General features: G+C 38.6%; 1 protein-coding gene and 1 pseudogene across 3 annotated transcripts in view; one reads left to right on the forward strand and one right to left on the reverse strand.

The window, feature by feature from the left end:
* Positions 1-18448, reverse strand: part of TARS3 (threonyl-tRNA synthetase 3) — a 60996-nt gene that overhangs the window by 25489 nt on the left and 17059 nt on the right. For all 3 annotated transcript variants that reach the window (XR_009399017.1, XR_009399016.1, XM_059371688.1), the window contains exons 6-10: positions 14613-14677; positions 10701-10779; positions 9884-10030; positions 8984-9082; positions 1126-1292 (exon numbers count right to left, since the gene is read on the reverse strand). Coding sequence is in view for 1 of the 3 variants with exons in the window: in XM_059371688.1 (XP_059227671.1) it covers positions 1126-1292; positions 8984-9082; positions 9884-10030; positions 10701-10779; positions 14613-14677 (557 nt within the window). In the remaining 2 variants the exon portion in view is untranslated. The remainder of the gene's footprint in view (positions 1-1125; positions 1293-8983; positions 9083-9883; positions 10031-10700; positions 10780-14612; positions 14678-18448) is intronic.
* LOC132000343 (U2 spliceosomal RNA) lies at positions 14966-15106 on the forward strand (annotated as a pseudogene).

Here is an 18448-nt window from a genome sequence, read left to right on the forward strand (position 1 = left end):
AAAAAAAAGACTAAAAAAACCACTCCTGGCTTTCATCCCATCACCACTAATCCACTGTGATCCTACTTCCTTATTCCAAGGTATGAAAATCAAAATTTCATTCCCTACTTTCATTTAGATGTATTTATAATTATAGCCGAAATCACAGATTATAACTTCAAATATTACCTAACAGGAAATTGAGTTAAAGAGTTAACACAGAGAATGCAAGACTCTAGGTTAGGTTCCAACTTCTGTTTAAAAAGAGAGCAAATGAATGTTTATACACCCATTTTCATAAAATTAAAGGTAAATATATATTTTTTACATGCTGTCATCATAAGGTTGAACTTCTTTTTGTCTTTGCTGAATAGGGCAAAGAATTTTGTTCAGTTTGCTTAGAGGTTTTATACTTACCTTATAAGGCCAATTTACTTGAAACTATGTATGCTGATGATACAAAATTACAACAGTTGGGATATTTTTTGTGGAAACTCATGTCTGTTCACATCCTATTGTGATGTATACTTGTCTTAAAGGGTTGAATTTGCACACCAGCTTTATGATAACTATATTGTTTCAAAAAAAATCTGAGACAAGACTGTAAGATGTATCACTGTATTATATACTGCTAGAAAGGAAAATAACCATGAAGTTATGACATAAAGCTAAGATACCCCAATTACAAGATGCATTCTAATTTCAGGGATGTTGAAATGTCAGAGAGTGGGTGGGAAGGCATCTTGGAATCTGTGAAATCCAGTAACCCACTGATTTTGACTTCACGAGTCTTTTCAGTATATAAGAACTAAATGTTCTGCAAATAGGTATATTTAAAGTGTATTACTCTTGCAAAACCAAATATAATAATTTTAATAAAATTGATATATAATTCCATCTCTAAGAGGCGCAAAAACTAAATGGTTTCTAGCAAAGATTCCACACCTGCCCAAGATCAAACACATCTTGAAGAGTAAATGCATTCCCCAGAGTGAAAGAACTTCGTAAAGATGACTGGTATCCACCACTCCTCAGATTAAAGGAATCCGTTAACTCCAAAAAAGCAAACTAGTATTATTAAGAGCTGTGATGAGGTGTGCTATGTGCTCTTATGCAACAAAGATCTGCTTCACTTTTCATACTCACCAGTGCCCTGGACAGTTCATGGGCTTTAGGGCAAACGTATCCTTTTCAATATCAAAGGTAAACATGTTTTCGCTATAATGCTGCCAGTGACCTGAGGTCTCCCATAGTTTGCTGTTGTACATGTTGGGAGAGAGCACTTCTGTGAAGTTACGTCGGTGATATTCCTCCTTTAAGATAAACACATATTTAATGCTAAAATGTGGCATGACAGGCCATAAGTCTATGCAAAGTAACACTAGGAGTGAATATTTCTTAACTTGGGATTACATTTTATGTTAATTTGTAGTTAATGTGCCCTCAGTTTTAAGTGTGCAGCTTTCTGGATCATGAAAAAAAGATTAATGTACTCTCAGTCTCATTTTCACATTAAGTATCTTTATTTTATACTATATAATAATATATAGTATATATAATCTGTTAATTCTTTGAAAATTAGTAATTGAAATTATATATGTCATATATAATATTATGTATGTTATTACATATTATTATGTATATATAAACTTTCTATAACTACAAATTCCAAAATCCTTATACATTCTAGATAAACAGCAAGTATTTTTCTATTACTTAAGAGGCAGAATCATTTTATAACTTGATAAGCGTGAATGCTATGTTGCATGCAAATTTAGTTTTGATCTATTTAGTCTTAAACAGAAATAAAGCTGAGAATTGTGATTTATAACACCTTAAGTGGTTGGTATCCATAAAGTCATAAGCTGTCTTCTCTTCCTCCCTACCTATCAACAGCATCCCCAGCTCAATCACTCAGGACAGGAAAAGAGAGTCTTTCAACCAAAGTTCTTAGTTTATGTAAACTTTTTTTTCTTCAAGGTATCAATCAGATGATCTCTGTTGCTGGTTTCTTAGGTTCTCACCATTTGTCAATCACTTAAGGGATGTCTGGCACAGATCTAGCCCAGCATATTTTAATGAAGTAGAAAAATTTTTTCTTACAGTTAAAGAAGTATAAAACATAATATTTTAAAATAACAAAAAACACTCATTTCATATCAATTAAAAGTACTCCATTGTTACTCTTCAGCAGAGTAACTTTTCGATCTGGTTGTAGATAGCTGGTCTCAGCCATTCAGTAAGTTGTTTTCCTATCTTTCATTTTTACTAAATTAGAAAGTCTTTATAAAATAATAGATCATTACAAAGGACAGCAATTATTCTGTGGCTATGTCAGATGCCTCTATATGTTCAGATTAAACAAGATCCTAAAAATTGTGTTTGCTTTTTTGTTTGGACTAGAGACTATTTTAAAGCTAGGCTCAGGAGATAATCAATGGACTTTTAATCCACTCTGCATAATATTGCTAATCATGTTTACAGTTTATGTGTTTGGGAATGATTTGAAAGTATGCCCTATGACGAGAAATGTCATTATGCTTACAGCTTATTTTCTGCAGTTTTACTACTGTAAATAAGGTTTCTGCGGACATTCAGATACAAGTCTCTGTATGTGCATGTTTTTGTTTTTCTTAAGTAAATAAGTAGGAGTGGAATTGATAGGTCACATGGTAAGCATATGTTTAATTGTGTAAGAAACTGCCAAACTGTTTTACAAAGCAGCAGTACCATTTTGCATTTCCACCAATGCAAGTTAGAGTTTCTCCACATTCTTGCCAATCTCTGGTATTTTCAGGTTTGTTGTTGTTGTTTTGCCATGGGGTGTGGCTGGGGAATAGTCTGGTGGACATGGAGCTTACTGCAGCTTTAACTTTCATTTCTTTCTTTTTTTGAAAGAGAGAGAGTGAGAGACAACAAGCAGGGGTAAGGGGAGAGGCACCCAGTGCAGAGCCTGATGTGGGGTTCAGTCTCTACAGCCCTCAGATCATGACCTGAGCCAAAGAAGAGTACATACACTCAAAAGACTGTCTAGGAATAAACTGATGAAAGATGTGCAAGACCTCTAAAATAGAAGTTATAAAATACTGCTGAGGGAAAAGAAAGAACTAAATGAACAGACAGAATTTCCATGTCCAGAGATTGGAAAACTCAATGTGGTCAAGGTGTCAATTATCTGCAAATTAACCTATAGAATGAACATAATTCCAATCAAAATCCCAATCAGTTATTTTTTTTAGGAAATGAAAAGGATGATATAAAATTCGTATGGAAGCACAAAGAATCTAGAATAGCCAAAATGATCCTGAATAAGAATAAAATTTAAAAATTTAATTAAATTACTGATATTAAGACAATATATACTTACAGTAAGTTACGATAGTCAAAGCAATGTGGTGTTAATGCAAGGGCAGATAACAAAGGGACCAAAAGAACAGAGTGAATATCCAGAAATAAATAATGGTTTAGGACAAAAGATTCTACTGCAGTAATAAATGGTACTGAAGCCACTGGATAAACCTGTGAATAAAAATCAACCTCGACTCTGAAAACAAATACAATCAAGCTTCTAGAATAGAAAAAAGAAGACTGTTTTCATGACTCTGAAATCGGCAAAGATTCCTTAAAGAGGGCATGAAAAGCCCTAACCAGAAAAGAAAAGAATAATATACCAGACTTTGTTAAACATGAGAACTGTTGGCTAAAAGACATCATTAAGAAAGTGAATCCATAAGCCACAGCCTGAAAAAACACACTCACAATATACACATTCAGCAAATGACGCATATCAGAATAAAGAAAGAGCCCCTAAAAAATCATTAATAAAGAGACAACTCAGTTTTTTAAGATGGAGAAAAAACTTAAATAGGAATTTTACAAAAAAGTATATCCAAATGATCAATAAACATATGGAAAGGCTGTCATATTATTATTCATCAGGGAAATGCAGAATAATACCATGGTACCTCCCCGAACGACAAACTGATAAATACCAAGTGTTGAGGAGCATGTAGAGTAACTGGAACACTCATACATTTCTGGAAGGAACAGCATATGGGTCAACCACTAAAAACTATTCAATATTTTCTTAAATTAGTCATTACCATCCTATGACCTAGCAATTCTACTCCTGGTATATGCGCAAGAGAAGTGAGTACCTGTGTCCACCAAAAGACAGGTACAAAAATGTTGGTAACAGTTTCATGTATATAGCTCCAAAGTGGAAACAACGTAAATGTAAATGTATACCTACAGGAGAACAAATAAATACCCTGTTATATAGTCACAAAATGAAATACCTCAAACAATAGAAAGAAAATTATACGCAAAATTTGGATGAATCTCAGACATTAAGTGGAACGAAAGAAGCCAGAAACACAATAGCTAATATTGTATGAAGTTTACGACAAGGCACAAGTGATCTACAGTTAGGAGAAATCAGCAAGATCATCTCAGGTGAGAAGAGGGGAGGCAGGTATTGATTGGGAAGAAGCAAGAGGACTTTATGAAAGGATGGAACTCTCCTAAAGGCACCTGGGTGAAATCAACTCTTGATTTCAGCTCAGGTCATGATCTCAGGATCGTGGGATCAAGCCCTGTGCTGGGCTCCACACTGAGCTGGGAGTCTGTTGGTCCTTCTCCATGTGTTCCTCCCCTGCTCTCTCTGTGTCTCTCTCCCTCTAAAGTAAATAAGTAAATAAAATATATTTTTTAAAAAGGATGGAACTGTTCTATGTCTTGATTTAGGTGGTGATTATATAGATGCACACATGTGTGAAAATTTCTTATGCTGTAAGCTTCATCTTTATGCATTTCAACAAATGTAACTTGAATTTCAACCAGCAATTCTGGCATCAGCCTCCACCTGAATGCAGTCATATAAGGAACTCAATGTAGAACCACCTTGATAAGCCTAACACTTAGACCATTAGAGATAATAATTAAAAAAAAAAAAAAAAAAACTGGGACGCCTGGATGGCTCAGTCGGTTAAGTGTCTGCCTTCAGCTCAGGTCATGATCCCAGGGTCCTGGGATTAAGTCCTACATCGGGCTCCCTGTTCCTCAGGAATCCTGCCTCTCCCTCCCCACTCCCCCTGCTAGTGTTCCCTCTCTCACTGTGTCTCTCTGTGTCAAATAAATAAATAAAATCTCTAAAGAAAGGAAAGGAAAGAAAAAGGCCAAGGCCATTTTAAGCAACTAAGCTTTAGGACATTCCTTATGTTTTAATAGACAACGAGAACAGAATTTGTACCAGATGTGGGTGCTGCTATAATGGAAGCCTAAAATATGCAGCCTTGACTTTGGAGCCAGATGGTGGGCAAGAGCTGGAAGGCTAGAGACTCGCTGTGAGGACTTGGAAGGACAGTGAGGAAAATACATTGGAGGATGAAGAAAAGGGACTCTTGTTATGTGGTGCCAAAAAACGGGTAACACTATCACCTGAGTCATGAAAAACAGAAAAACTACGCAAAGAATTCATGGACTATAGCTAAGATGTGTCTAGGCGGAAAGAAGAAAGGGACAAGTGACTTCTTATGGCTGCCTATGACAAAATATAAGAGAGACGTAAACTAAATAGGGTACTATTATGATTTTTTTAAAAAGATTTTATTTATTTTATTTATTTGAGAGAGAGAGAATGAGAGCGAGCACAGGCAGACAGAGTGGCAGGCAGGGTCAGAGGGAGAAGCAGGCTCCCTGCCAAGCAAGGAGCCCAATGTGGGACTCAATCCCAGGATGCTGGGATCATGACCTGAGCTGAAGGCAGCTGCTTAAGCAACTGAGCCACCCAGGCGTCCCAGGGTACTATTAGGATTTTGAGAGGGAGTATCAAAATGACAGGACCTGTTGGATTCAAAAATGAAACTATTGTATCCTTAGACTCTCCAGCAAAAGACTCACAAGGTAAGAAAAGCTTGTCACCACCAATAAAGCAGGGCCTAGGGTAAAGCTCTTGAGGGTATGACTGTGTGTCACTTGTGAAGACCTCAGAATGATCCATGTGATAGCTGGTAAGTCTTCTGAGAGTCTTAAGACTGTGCTTGGTAGACTCTGTCACCTAGACAATAAGACTTTAAAATGTTTTTTTATTTTAAGATTTGTTTTGAGAGGGAGAGTGCGTATGAGCTAGAGGCAAAGGGAGAGAGAATCCAAAGCAGACTCTGCACTGACACCAGAGCCCAAGGTGGCCTCAGTCTCCCAACTTCGAGATCATGACTTGAGTCAAAACCATAAGTCAAATGCTTAACCGACTGAGTCACCCAAGTGCCCCAAACATTAAGGCTTTTAAGAATCTTGAGTGTACTGTGGCGCCTGGGTGGCTCAGTGGCTTAAAGCCTCTGCCTTCCACTCTGGTCATGATCCCAGGGTCCTAGGATCGAGCCCCACACTGGGCTCTCTGCTCAGTGGGGAGCCTGCATCCCTCTTTCTCTCTGCCTGCCTCTCTGCCTATGGGTGATCTCTCTCTGTCAAATAAATAAATAAAATCTTAAAAAAAAAAAAAAGAATCTTAAGTGTACTGTCTCACATCAACCTCACAGGCAGGCTTAGGTAGAGAAAGATCTGGCTCATAAAGAGACACGGGTGTGATTTTCACCTAAGTGTTGACTATAATTGTATATAAAAGATCTCATGAAGCTTTTAAAGGAATTGTACTGGCATAGATTAAAAGGGACAGAGATAGCACACAATGAGATGAGGCCTTGGAACCCCTAAATGCCTACCAAAAGAAACAGATTGAGAATCTCAGCCCATGCAGAGACAAAAGTCCTAACCAAAGTGCATTTTCTGACCAGGGAGAAAGAATGAGTACATTGTCAGGATTTCTGCAGATCGGTGACTACTACTCTTCCCCAACCCTTTTGGAATGGCAGTATGTACTGCATCCTGTCTGTCTGTCATTACTTTGTATTGTGGGCGGGGCAGATCTCACAATGAGCAGGACTGCACTTGGTGACCTGTACTTTGCTCCTGAGGAGCCTCGTCTGCACCTAAACCTGATTCAGATGACGTATTATTAGATGTTGGGCCAACGCAGTAATCGGATGGGATTTGGAACCATTTGCTACCCAGTAGAACACATTCAAAGAGCAGAATTGACTCTCCTCCAGGCTTTCAGAGCTGAAGAGACCAGACTGTCAGGTCTGGAGACCCAGGGTCATGCCCTAGAAATATGGATGAAGAAGAGATAGACCATGTCTTATCAAAATGAAAGCCCCACCCTAACTCAGCACAATCTTTAATTGGATCAAGCAATTAGCCTTCAGTCTTGGCAGGAGGTAAATGCTCTCGTGGGAGATGACATTATTTACAGCCTTTGAAGTTCTTTTTATATACAGTATTTAGATATAATAAAAAATTACTAAATATGGGGAAAGGCAAGACCATATAGAAGAGAAAAAACAGGTAAAGTCCCTGAATATTTTTGTTTAGTTTGCATGTAAAGGCCAATTTCTTCGGACAAAGGGTATCTGGAAATTTCAAGTCCTCTGCCTCATCTCTGTCTGCCAAAAATTCTTGCTCCAAAATTCAGGAACCCACTCTTACCCACAAGTGCCCTTACCTTAGCATAACAAACAACTGGGATTGTGAATTTAAATGACTTTACAATTCTGCAGCCCCTACAATCAGGCCTCGGGTCTAATCATCAACCATGTGTGTCTTGCATCTATAAAGATAAGAGATTGCTTTCAGGCCACCATAGGGGTTTTCTGGTTATTCTCCACACACTCAGCCCCTAACCTCAAGAGTTTGGGGTGCCAGGGACTGTGCTGATTCTCCACAAAGACAGCCCATCCGAAATAGCAGTTGTGATGGCCATCACCACCTGCTCAAGTCCCGGATAATCTTCAGTGCTTCTTCAAGGCCGTCTGGCCTACTATGGCTTCATGCTGGCCAATCCCTACTGGAGGGTATGTAGCCCAGGTTATAGAGTCCACAGAACTTAGCCTCCAGGGACACGGCACAGGAAGAGAAGGAAGAGAAACGAGACTGGTGAGGTGGACAGAGAATAACCAGCTTGCGCCACTAACCTTTTCTCAGGAAGTTACTGAAGAAAGTGCTCCCCCAGATGAGAGGGATAAGGAAGGAAGAGGAAGATGTGTGATGAGGAAAGAGGAGAATGAACACAGCAGAGACGTGAGGGGAGTCGCGAGACTGATGAAGAAAGCAAGTCCTAAGATGCCAGTTGGCAAGAATCCCTATAGCAAGTTAATTCTAGAACAAGAGGACCACATTTTGAAAATTACTGAGACATTACCTGGATCATCAGAAAACACGCGTAAGGAGTTTTGCAGTTTTGGGGAAAAGTTTGAGGGTGAATTAGTGATAAGAACTAAATAAGTTAGTGATATAAAACTGAGTAAGTGAAAATTTTAGATGATTATTAGTTATGGGAAAGACAAAAACACATGCAAAAAAGGAAACATAATCCTAATAGTCTACATGGATCACCTTTGAACAGAATCTGTAGTTCAAATGATATAAACTGAAGACTTTCTAATCTATAGATTTTACGCGAAGATTTTACCTTTATTACACGAAGGTATTTTATACAGTTGTCTTTACTCTTGGCTCTGGATGGAGTTGCCAAGTCACCTGGACATGTCACACCATGGACAATGGAGAGGGACCATGGACCATATTTTGAGAAGCGACCCTTCATCATTTAGCATCGTGTACCAGTTAGACACTTCCTCCTTTCCTCTCCTTCACAGGGAGTTCCATGCTTAGCCTAATAATGCTTATCTCTGTATTGTTCATGTTCTAGAAACTTCCATGGATGGGAGGTGCACTTATTGAAATCCCAAGAATGCATTTTATCTAGGGAATATAGAATTTATCTCAATTTTTTCTGAGGCTCAACCCAGTATTTCTCTTCTAGGTTCAAAACTCTTATTATTACCAAACTAAAGATAATGAAAATGCTTGGCCATCTTACTATGAAAGAAAATAATAAAATGTAAAATGGGGCTGGATAAGAAAAACATTCTAAAAGTTAACTTACTCGTATGAAATCCATAAGTGTATTATAAATGAAGGCTCCTCTGGGAAGAAAAAAGCAGCTTCCAGGACTCAAATCATGGAAAAAGAACAGTTCTTGTTCCTAGATTAAAACAATAAATGCATCTCAAATCTCACTGCCATTGATCAATATTCACTATACGTATGTGACATGCTAGGAATGACTCAGTCACAATTTCCATCTTCTAATGACTGACTTCCCAAAGCCCCCTCAATACTTACCTCTATGTACTAGCGCATATAAAATCACAATTTGTATTTATGGTTAGTTAGCTTTTCGTTCACCTTTTATTTACTGCTGATTTCTGACTGGGCACCTGGGAGCGTGGACCTCATGGGCAGAGAACGTGGCACAAAGTTCAGAAAAGATCACCTCGGGAGGTAGGCTCTACCTGGTGGGGATTGTATCATGGCTGTCACCACTGAACACCTGCCCCATGTTGCCGCCATCCAGCATCTGTCTTTGCATCAGCCCTGCAAGGGCTTCCGAGGAAGAGACGAGCACAGGGAGTCCCAGAAGCAAATACCTGGGCCCCCACATAACATAGCTCCTAAATGGCCCCATGGAGACTGAAACCCGGGTCTGCCTGCTCTCAAATCTCCTTCTTTCTTTCTGCCCTGCTGCCCAAATACAAAGTATGTTATTTTTGTTTCATGATAAGAATGAGAGAAGGGTGTAATTTCTAAATTTAACAGAAGACACGGGAAGGCAAGAGGTGAGAAGACATTTAGGAGATTAGCATGCAAGAACCCAACAGCAAAGTCAACTCAGAGTGCTAGCAAGAACAGAAGACTGGACAACAGATGAAGAGACACCGAACAACTTAATCAGAGGCCAACAAGGAAAATCCCCATCCTGCTGGGGACCAGGACACGCAGGTACCTTTCCAATCTTCCTGTGATCTCGATTCTTGGCTTCCTCTTGGAACTTTTCCCAGGTCTTCATCATCTTGTTATCAGGGAAGGAGATCCCGTAGATCCTCTGCAGTGTTTCCATTTTGGGATTTCCCTCCCAATACGTTGAGGAATTCTACACATCCAGCAGGATTTAGGTAAGCACACCAAACATTTGGTGACAAATAAACCTGATTTTAAACATGTGCACAATTTTCTGCAATATCATCCACATGGCTTTACTTAAAGATGACTTTTAGTACTCCTGGAAAGACTGTGAAATGGAGTCTAATTAAACCTGCCCAGCCCAAATCCATCAGAAAATGATTGAGTCCACACTGTGGACTGTGGGAATGGGAAGTGTGGGAGAAGGGGAAGACAGGCAAGGCCAAGAGTAACTGCACCACCAAAGAGAGCAGCAGCAGAGGAAGGGGGACGTGATGATCCAGTCAGGTGTTCTTGTTCACTTATGGTGATTTGAGAAAACAATATCTTTACATCTATAAATCTATATATCTTAACAATCTTATGTCTATATATCTTAACTATCTATATGCAGATCAATATCTTAACATGCCATATGAAAAAGAAAGGCAAAGTAAGGTTCGATAATAAAAAGTTAACAGCTACTTGTAAGGTACTAATTATCAAAAATGTAAAAAATTATAGTATTTTTAGAAGTTTATGTAAAAATTAAATAATGAAGTATTTTACAATACTGCAATGTTCAGATTATAAAAGATATGATTGAAATTCCTCATTATCCGGGTCATCTTAAGTTTGCTGTATTAAACAAAAATCCTTACCTTGAAAATTTTTATGGTTTTAATTTTCCCAGTGTGTCTTACATGGGGGCCTTTGCAGAGGTCAATTAGCGGACCGCACCTATAATGAAATATTTCAGACATGCCCAGGTAACAGTTTCAGCTTTACGGATCATTCATTACAAACTGAGTTTTCATGTTTAAAGTGAAGGATCTCACTTATTTATACATCTTCAGTCAATTTTTAATTTGGGGACAACTTAAAATAAAATTAATTTTTAATTTAGGATAAAGAGGCAATTTATCTAGCCTTAGATCCCAGTATTCCCTTCTCTGCTCAAATTCAAAAGTTACGGGGCTCCTAGGTGGCTTAGTTGGTTAAGTAACTGCCTTGGTCTCAGGTCATGATTCCGGAGTCCAGCTATGAAGTCCTGCATCTGGCTCCCAGCTCCACAGGGAGTCTGCTTCTCCCTCTGACCTTCTCCCCTCTTATGGTCTCTCTCACTGTCTATCTCTCAAATAAGTAAATACAATTTTTAAAAAAAAATTCAAAAGTTACATAATCTTCTGAAAGTAACTGTACATAAAGACCCCACTTTTCAATGTCATATCCCAAGGCTCTTAAAACCCTTCCACTTTCATAAAATCAAAAAGTCATTCCCCTGCTCTACACTAACTTTCAAAACCAAAATTACCTTCAATTTATACAAAATGTACTAACTTGATACCTCACTCTAAAAATAAACTTCACCAAACCCCAACAAGAGTGAACCATGATGCAGACTCTGGGCTCTCTGTGACTGTGACATGTCCATCATGTGAAGATCCATCACTTGTGTCTCATGTGTCAGTTTGTGGGGGGTGTTGAGAGTGGGCGAGGCTGTGCACGGGTGAAGGGGGGGTACAGGAGAAATTGTTGTGCCTTCTCCATTTTGCTGTAGATCTAAACCTGTTCTTAAAAATCAGGTCTGGGGCGCCTGGGTGGCTCAGTCGATGAAGCCTCTGCCTTCCGTTCGTTCAGGTCATGATCCGAGGGTCCTGGGATGGAGCCCTGCATCAGGCTCCCTGCTCAGCAGGGAGTCTGCTTCTCCCTCCCTCCCTCCTTCTGCTCCTCTCCCCTGCATGAGTGTGCACTCTCTCTCCGTCCCAAATAAATAAATGAAACCTTTTTTAAAAAAATCAGAACTTTCTTACACTGTTGGTGGGAATGCAAGTTGGTAGAGCCACTTTGGAAAACAGTGTGGAAATTTCTTAAGAAATTAAAAATAGAGCTTCCCTATGACCCTGAATGGCACTACTGGGTATTTACCCCAAAGATACAGATGTAGTGAAAAGAAGGGCCATTTGTACCCCAATGTTCATAGCAGCAATGGCCATAGTCCCCAAACTGTGGAAAGAGTCAAGATGCCCTTCAACAGACAAATGGATAAAGAAGATGTGATCCATATATACTATGGAGTATTATGCCTCCATCAGAAAGGATGAATACCCAACTTTTGTATCAACATGGACGGGACTAGGGGAGATTATGCTGAGTGAAATAAGTCAAGCAGAGAGAGTCAATTATCATATGGTTTCACTTACTTGTGGAGCATAAGGAATAACATGGAGGACATGGGGAGGTGGAGAGGAGAAGGGATTTGGGGAAAATTGGAGGGGGAGACAAACCATGAGAGACTGTGGACTCTGAAAAACAATGCGTGGGTTTTGGGGGAGATGGGGTTGGGTGAGCCTGGTGGTGGGTATTAAGGAGGGCACATATTGCATGGAGCACTGGGTGTGGGGCATAAATAGTGAATTTTAGGACACTGAAAAAATTAAATTAACTTAAATTTTAAAAAAAGAAAATTTGAGGAAATATATAAAAGAAAAAAATCAGGGCTGTTTTAAAAGTAAATAAATAAATTTCAAGAGTGTTCTATTTGTTTTTAGGCTCTCTGGCATTATGACAAAATGCTTACTTGTCTTTTGGTTTACTAAAACAGAACACTGACTTACAGTGCAACTCTCCGGCCAAGGTTTAAAAGTGGTGTCAGAGATGACACAACTATTAAAACAAGGTGGTGGGTATTATAGAGGGCACATATTGCACGGAGCACTGGGTGTGGTGCAAAAACAATGAATACTGTTAAGCTGAAAATAAATTTAAAAAAAAATTTGGTGGAGCTCCTGGATAGCTCAGTTGGTTAATTGTCCGACTCTTGATTTTGGCTCAGGTCATGATCTCAGGGCCGAGCAATCAAGCCCGCATCATGTGCTGGGCATGGAACATACTTAAGATTCTCTCTCTCCCTCTGTCCCCTCCTCACGGGCAGTGTAAGCCCACTCTCTCTCTCTTTCAAAAACAAAACAGAACAAACAAAAAAACAAAAGGCATCTAATACTGTTGCTGGGAATTCTCTCGTACTTCTAACAAACAAGGACCCCCAAACCTTAATAAGCAGACTTTTTTTCCAAGAACAGAACATTTAAAATACAAATGACACAGTATTTATACATCTGTGTAACAGTCAGAGGGGAGGTCCTTAAAAATCAATTAATTTAAGGAAAATTTAATAAAGAAAGTGAGTTGTTCCTTAACTACTGTAACCAATTTTAAATATTTTTAAAGTTCACTGCTTAAAAGGTTAAAAATAACAATGAATACATAGAGGGACTGGTTTATTCACCAAACTGAAATAAGCTTTAAAGATGAAAATATCACTTCTTTGAATGACCAGGCTGTATTGTTCTCTGCCCAAAATGGAAGTAGTAAACCAACAATCAGAGGAATGGAAGAAATGCCTAATTAACATGAAAGACCTCAATACTTTAAATCTTTAAATAACCCTATAGAAAGAAAAGCAATTCATTTTCCAAAAATTAAACTGGCAGAGTAAGAAGTACCAGTGTTGACCTAAGTAAGGCTCAAAGAAATAACCAAAAAGGCTCAAGTATTAGAAGCCAGAATTTTTAAAACAGCATATCTTTTCTATTTCTTCGTGTGTCTTTAAGCTTTAAAATGCAAATTCTATTAATTTGAATTACAGGTAATGAATAATAAAACCTTATCAGGTCATTGGAGAATGGAAAAAATAAGGCAAGCAGGTATCTATCCTGTTTCAATGTCAAAGGGCAATGAGTTCATATTATAATGCAAGAAATGCCCTGTGCATAGCTTTGCTTAGAGGGGAGATGACTTGACTTACAGCACAATTAATCCCCAGAACCATAAATACTTAATACTAATTACTGTGGAAAGTAAATGCCCTTAGGAGGATAGCTGTGATTTCAATTACATACACATCAGATCTTCTAAGATGGACCATGAAGGTCACAGAAGCAGCCAGCCAGCCAGAACACACAGACGTGGAGGACAGCAATTACCTGTCAGGTAGCTTTAAAAAAAATGCATGAATAAAAAAGGGGCTCAGAACTAAGTCATGTGGTACTGACTTCACTTGCCTCTTCCTACTATTTGATTTGCCTTTGGTTCCCAAAACACATTGTCTTTCATTATGTTTCATCATGACCATCTGGCTAATGCATGAAAGTTAATGCTCTTGGACTCCAGGAAACGGGGAATGTGGTGAGAGGCAGAAAAATCACTGTGGGATAAAGATGGCCTCAGCAACTCTCGCTGCCCCATTAATAAGAATATGGAAGGGCAAAACAAAATTCCCTTCCTTAACAGCCCCCACTAAAATGTAAGGCACTGGACAAACCCAGTCTCACCCATGGGGGGAAAGGTGCCATCACCTCTAACGTCCAGGAAACAAAAATTCAGGGTTTAGCAACAGCCTGATAAATACAAACGAAGAGGGAGTAATTTCCCTTTGCTGATAACATTCTGGAGTCCCAAACCCAAGTAGTACATCAACCATGAGAATTTACAAATACACCATCCACCCAAAGACCAACTGCTTCTACTTCTCACACCAAGTTTACCACAAGCAATGCTTAAAAATGCTTTACCTGTAAACTGTCGTAGTTGGCGTGTTCACTTTCTCATTCAGGATGCGGCACTTAAATTTATTGTACTACAAAGAAAAATATATTTGCATATTATTATGTGGGAAGAAAAACTTTTACTTTCTTCAACAGACACTGAATGGATGTCTACTGTGTTTTAGCTGCTGAGACCCGGGAAATACCATGAGCTCACAGCTGAAAACAGTAGTGTCCAAACCAGGAGCCACGAGCCCGAGTGGCTACAGAGCACTTGCAATGGAACCAGTCTGAAATGAGATGAGCTTAAGTGTGAAACACAAGGGATTTCTTACTGTGAAGGACAGGATGTAAAATAACTTATTAAGTACTTTGATGTCATCGCTTCTTGGCCTTTTGGCTAAGATCAAGTGAAGTACTTTGATGTCGATCACAGACTGAAGTGATATTTTTGATATAATGGGTTAAAAAATGTTATAAAAATTAATCCCACCATTCTTTTGCTATTAGAATGTGGCTACCAGAAAATTTAAGATTACATATGTGGCTCAGATTTGTAGATTACATTACATTTTTATTTTTTTAATTTTTTATTTAAATTCAATTAGCCAACATATATAGTACATCATTATCACATTATATTTTTAATTAAACAGCACTGTTCCAGAAGATTCTGATTTTTTTCATCACATTTCCAAAATGTATTTCTTTTAAGTTTTTATTTAAATTTCAGTTAGTAGTTTCAGGTGTACAATATAGTGACTCATCACTCCCATGCATCACCAGGTATTCACCACAGGTGCCCTCCTTAATCCCCATCGCCTATTTCACCCATCCCCCCACTCACCTCCCCTCTGGTAACCATCAGTTTGTTCTCTGTAGTTAAGAGTGTTTCTTGGGTTGCCTCTCTCTCTCTTTTATTTTCCCTTTGCTTATTTGTTTAGTTTCTTAAATTCCACATATGAGTGAAATCATTCATTTGTCTTTCTCTGACTTATTTAGCTCAATCCATGTCTTCCTAGGAAACATTTCATTCTTTTTTATGGGTGAATAATACTCTATTGTAGGTTTATAAACCACATCTTCTTTATCTTTTCATCAGCTGATGGATACTTGGGTTGTTTCCATATTTTGGCTATTGTAGATAGTGGTGCTATAAACAGAGGGATATATGTATCCCTTTGAATTAGTATTTTTGTGTTCTTTGGGTAAACGCGTAGTAGTGTGATTGCTGGATCCTAAGATAGTTCTAGTTTTAATTTTCTGAGGAACCCACATACTGCTTCCCAGAGTGGCTGCGTCAGTTTGCATTCCCACCAACAGGACAACAGGGATCCCCTTTCTCCATATCCTTGCCAATACTTTCTATTTCTTGTGTTGTTGATTTTAGCTATTCTGATAGGTGTGAGGTGATATCTCATTGGGGTTTTGATTTGTGTTTCCCTGGTGATGAGTTATGATGAGCATCTTTTCGTGTGTCTATTGGCCATCTGGATGTCTTCTTTGGAAAAATGTCTATCCATGTCTTCTGCCCATTTTTAATCAGATTATTCTTTCTTGGGGTGTTGTTTGATAAGTTCTTTATATATTTTATATATTAACTTTCTATCAGATATATTATTTACAAATATCTTCTCCCATTCAATAGGCTGCCTTTTATTTTGTTGATTGTTTCCATTGTCATACGGAGCTTTTTATTTTGATGTAGTCCCAATAGTTAATTTTTGCTCTTATTTCCCTTACCTCAGGAGACATAGGTAGAAAGAAGCTGTTTTAGCCTCTGTCAAAAAGGATACTGCCTGTGCTCTCCAGGATTTTTATGGTTTTAGGTCTTGCATTCAGGTTAGAAGATTCCAATTTTAACAACATAAAATAAATAAAACTCTGAGGACATGGCTGTTCTATTGCATAAAACGAAAACAAAGTTTATAGAAAATGATCCTATCATTACATTAAAAAGTTACCAGACCCTTTTCTTTTCTTTCCTGCTTTCATCACTACTACCTTGGTGCCAGGTACTTTTTATTAAATGATTATTTAAAGGGGATAACTGTTGAGAGAAAAAAATCGATTTGTATGATTTAACTTTTATGAAACATGAGTATGTTTCATACTTATATGTTTAAATCAAATCATTTTTCTTCACAGACATTTAAGTTTAGTTCTTAAGAGTAGCTGCAAAATGGCAACCCACAGAACAGGAGAAAATAATTGCAAATCACATATTTGATACAGGATTAATATCCAGAATATATAAAGAACTCCTATAATTCAACAACAAAAAACAACCCAATTACAAAGTGGGCAGAGGAATAGACATTTCCCCAAATAAGACACACAACTGGCCAACAGGTCAATGAAAATATGCTTAACATCACTCCTCATCCAAGAAATGCAAATCAATGGCACAATGAGATACCACCTCACACCCATTAGGATGGCTACTACCAACAAAACAGAGAACTACAAGCGTTGGCGAGGATGTGGAGAAATTGGAACGTTTGGGCATCACTGATGGGAATGCAAAATGATGTGGCTCCTGTGGCAGACATTCTGGCAGTTGGCAGAGAATTTCCATATGATCCAGCAGCTTCTGGGTATATACCCCAAAGAACTGAAAGCAGGGACTAGAACAGATATTTGCACAGCCATGTTCGCAGAGACACTTTTCACAATAGTCAAAAGGTGGAAACAACCCAAGTGTTTACCAACAGATGGATGAACAAAAAAAAATGCTGTCAATACATATGACGGAGTATTATTCAGCCTTCAAACGGAAGGAAATTCTGACATAGGCTACAACATGGACGAACCTTGAGGACATAACGCTAGTGAAAGGAGGTCACAAAATGACAGATATGATTCCATTTATACATTCTTAGGGTAGTCAAATCTGTAGAAGCAGAAAAAGGGGAGCTCGTGTTTATTAGGTGTGGGGTTCCAGGTGGAAAAGAGAAAAAAGCTCTGTGGATGGATGGTGGTCACGGTTGTCCAATATGAATATACTTAAAAATGGTTAACATAATAAATTTTTCTAGTTTGCGTATTTTCACACACACACACACACACACACATACATGAAAAGCTGCAACTTTACCTAGCCCAAACCTATATTTTAATTCCAGCCCACAGAACTAATAGTCTTACGTATTCAAATCACGTGCTTTCTCTGATATGATTTTAAAATTAAAACCAGGGGGCACCTGCATGGCTCAACAGGTTAAGCATCTGGCTCTCTCAATTTCAGTACAGCCATGATCTCGGGGCTGTGAGACTGAGTCCCCTGTCAGGCTCCAGTCTGGGCTGGGTGTGGAGCCTACTGAAGATTCTCTCCCTGTGCCTCTGCCCCTCTCCCCCCCTTCCCCCACCCCTGCTCACACGTGTGCACACACACTCTCACTCTCTCTCTCAAAAATAAATAAATAAAAATTAGATTAGATGAGGAATATATTTACATACGTTGGTCAAAATAATATAAAGAGAAAGCAGAAGTGGCATTGAATTTAGCAGTCAGAATATTAACACTCAAAATTGATCTCATTTATAAACGCACACGTGAAAATTATTCAGCTGGTCCTCCACCTACATAAATCTGCATTAAAATGTTCCAGGGGTGCCTGGGTGCCTCAGTAAGTTAAGCCTCTGCTTTGGCTCAGGTCATTATCTCAGGGTCCTGGGAGCGAGACCCATATTGGACTCTCTGCTCGGCAGGGAGCCTGCTTCCCCCTCTCTCTCTGCTTGCCTGTCTGCCTGCTTGTGATCGATCTCTCTCTCTCTCTCTCTCTCTCTGTCAAATAAATAAATAAAATCTTAAAAAAATAAAATAAAATGAAATGTTTGGGACTCAGTAGGGACATATCACA

The sequence above is a fragment of the Mustela nigripes genome, chromosome 13 (genome assembly GCF_022355385.1).
Source record: "Mustela nigripes isolate SB6536 chromosome 13, MUSNIG.SB6536, whole genome shotgun sequence".
Lineage (NCBI taxonomy): Eukaryota > Metazoa > Chordata > Mammalia > Carnivora > Mustelidae > Mustela > Mustela nigripes.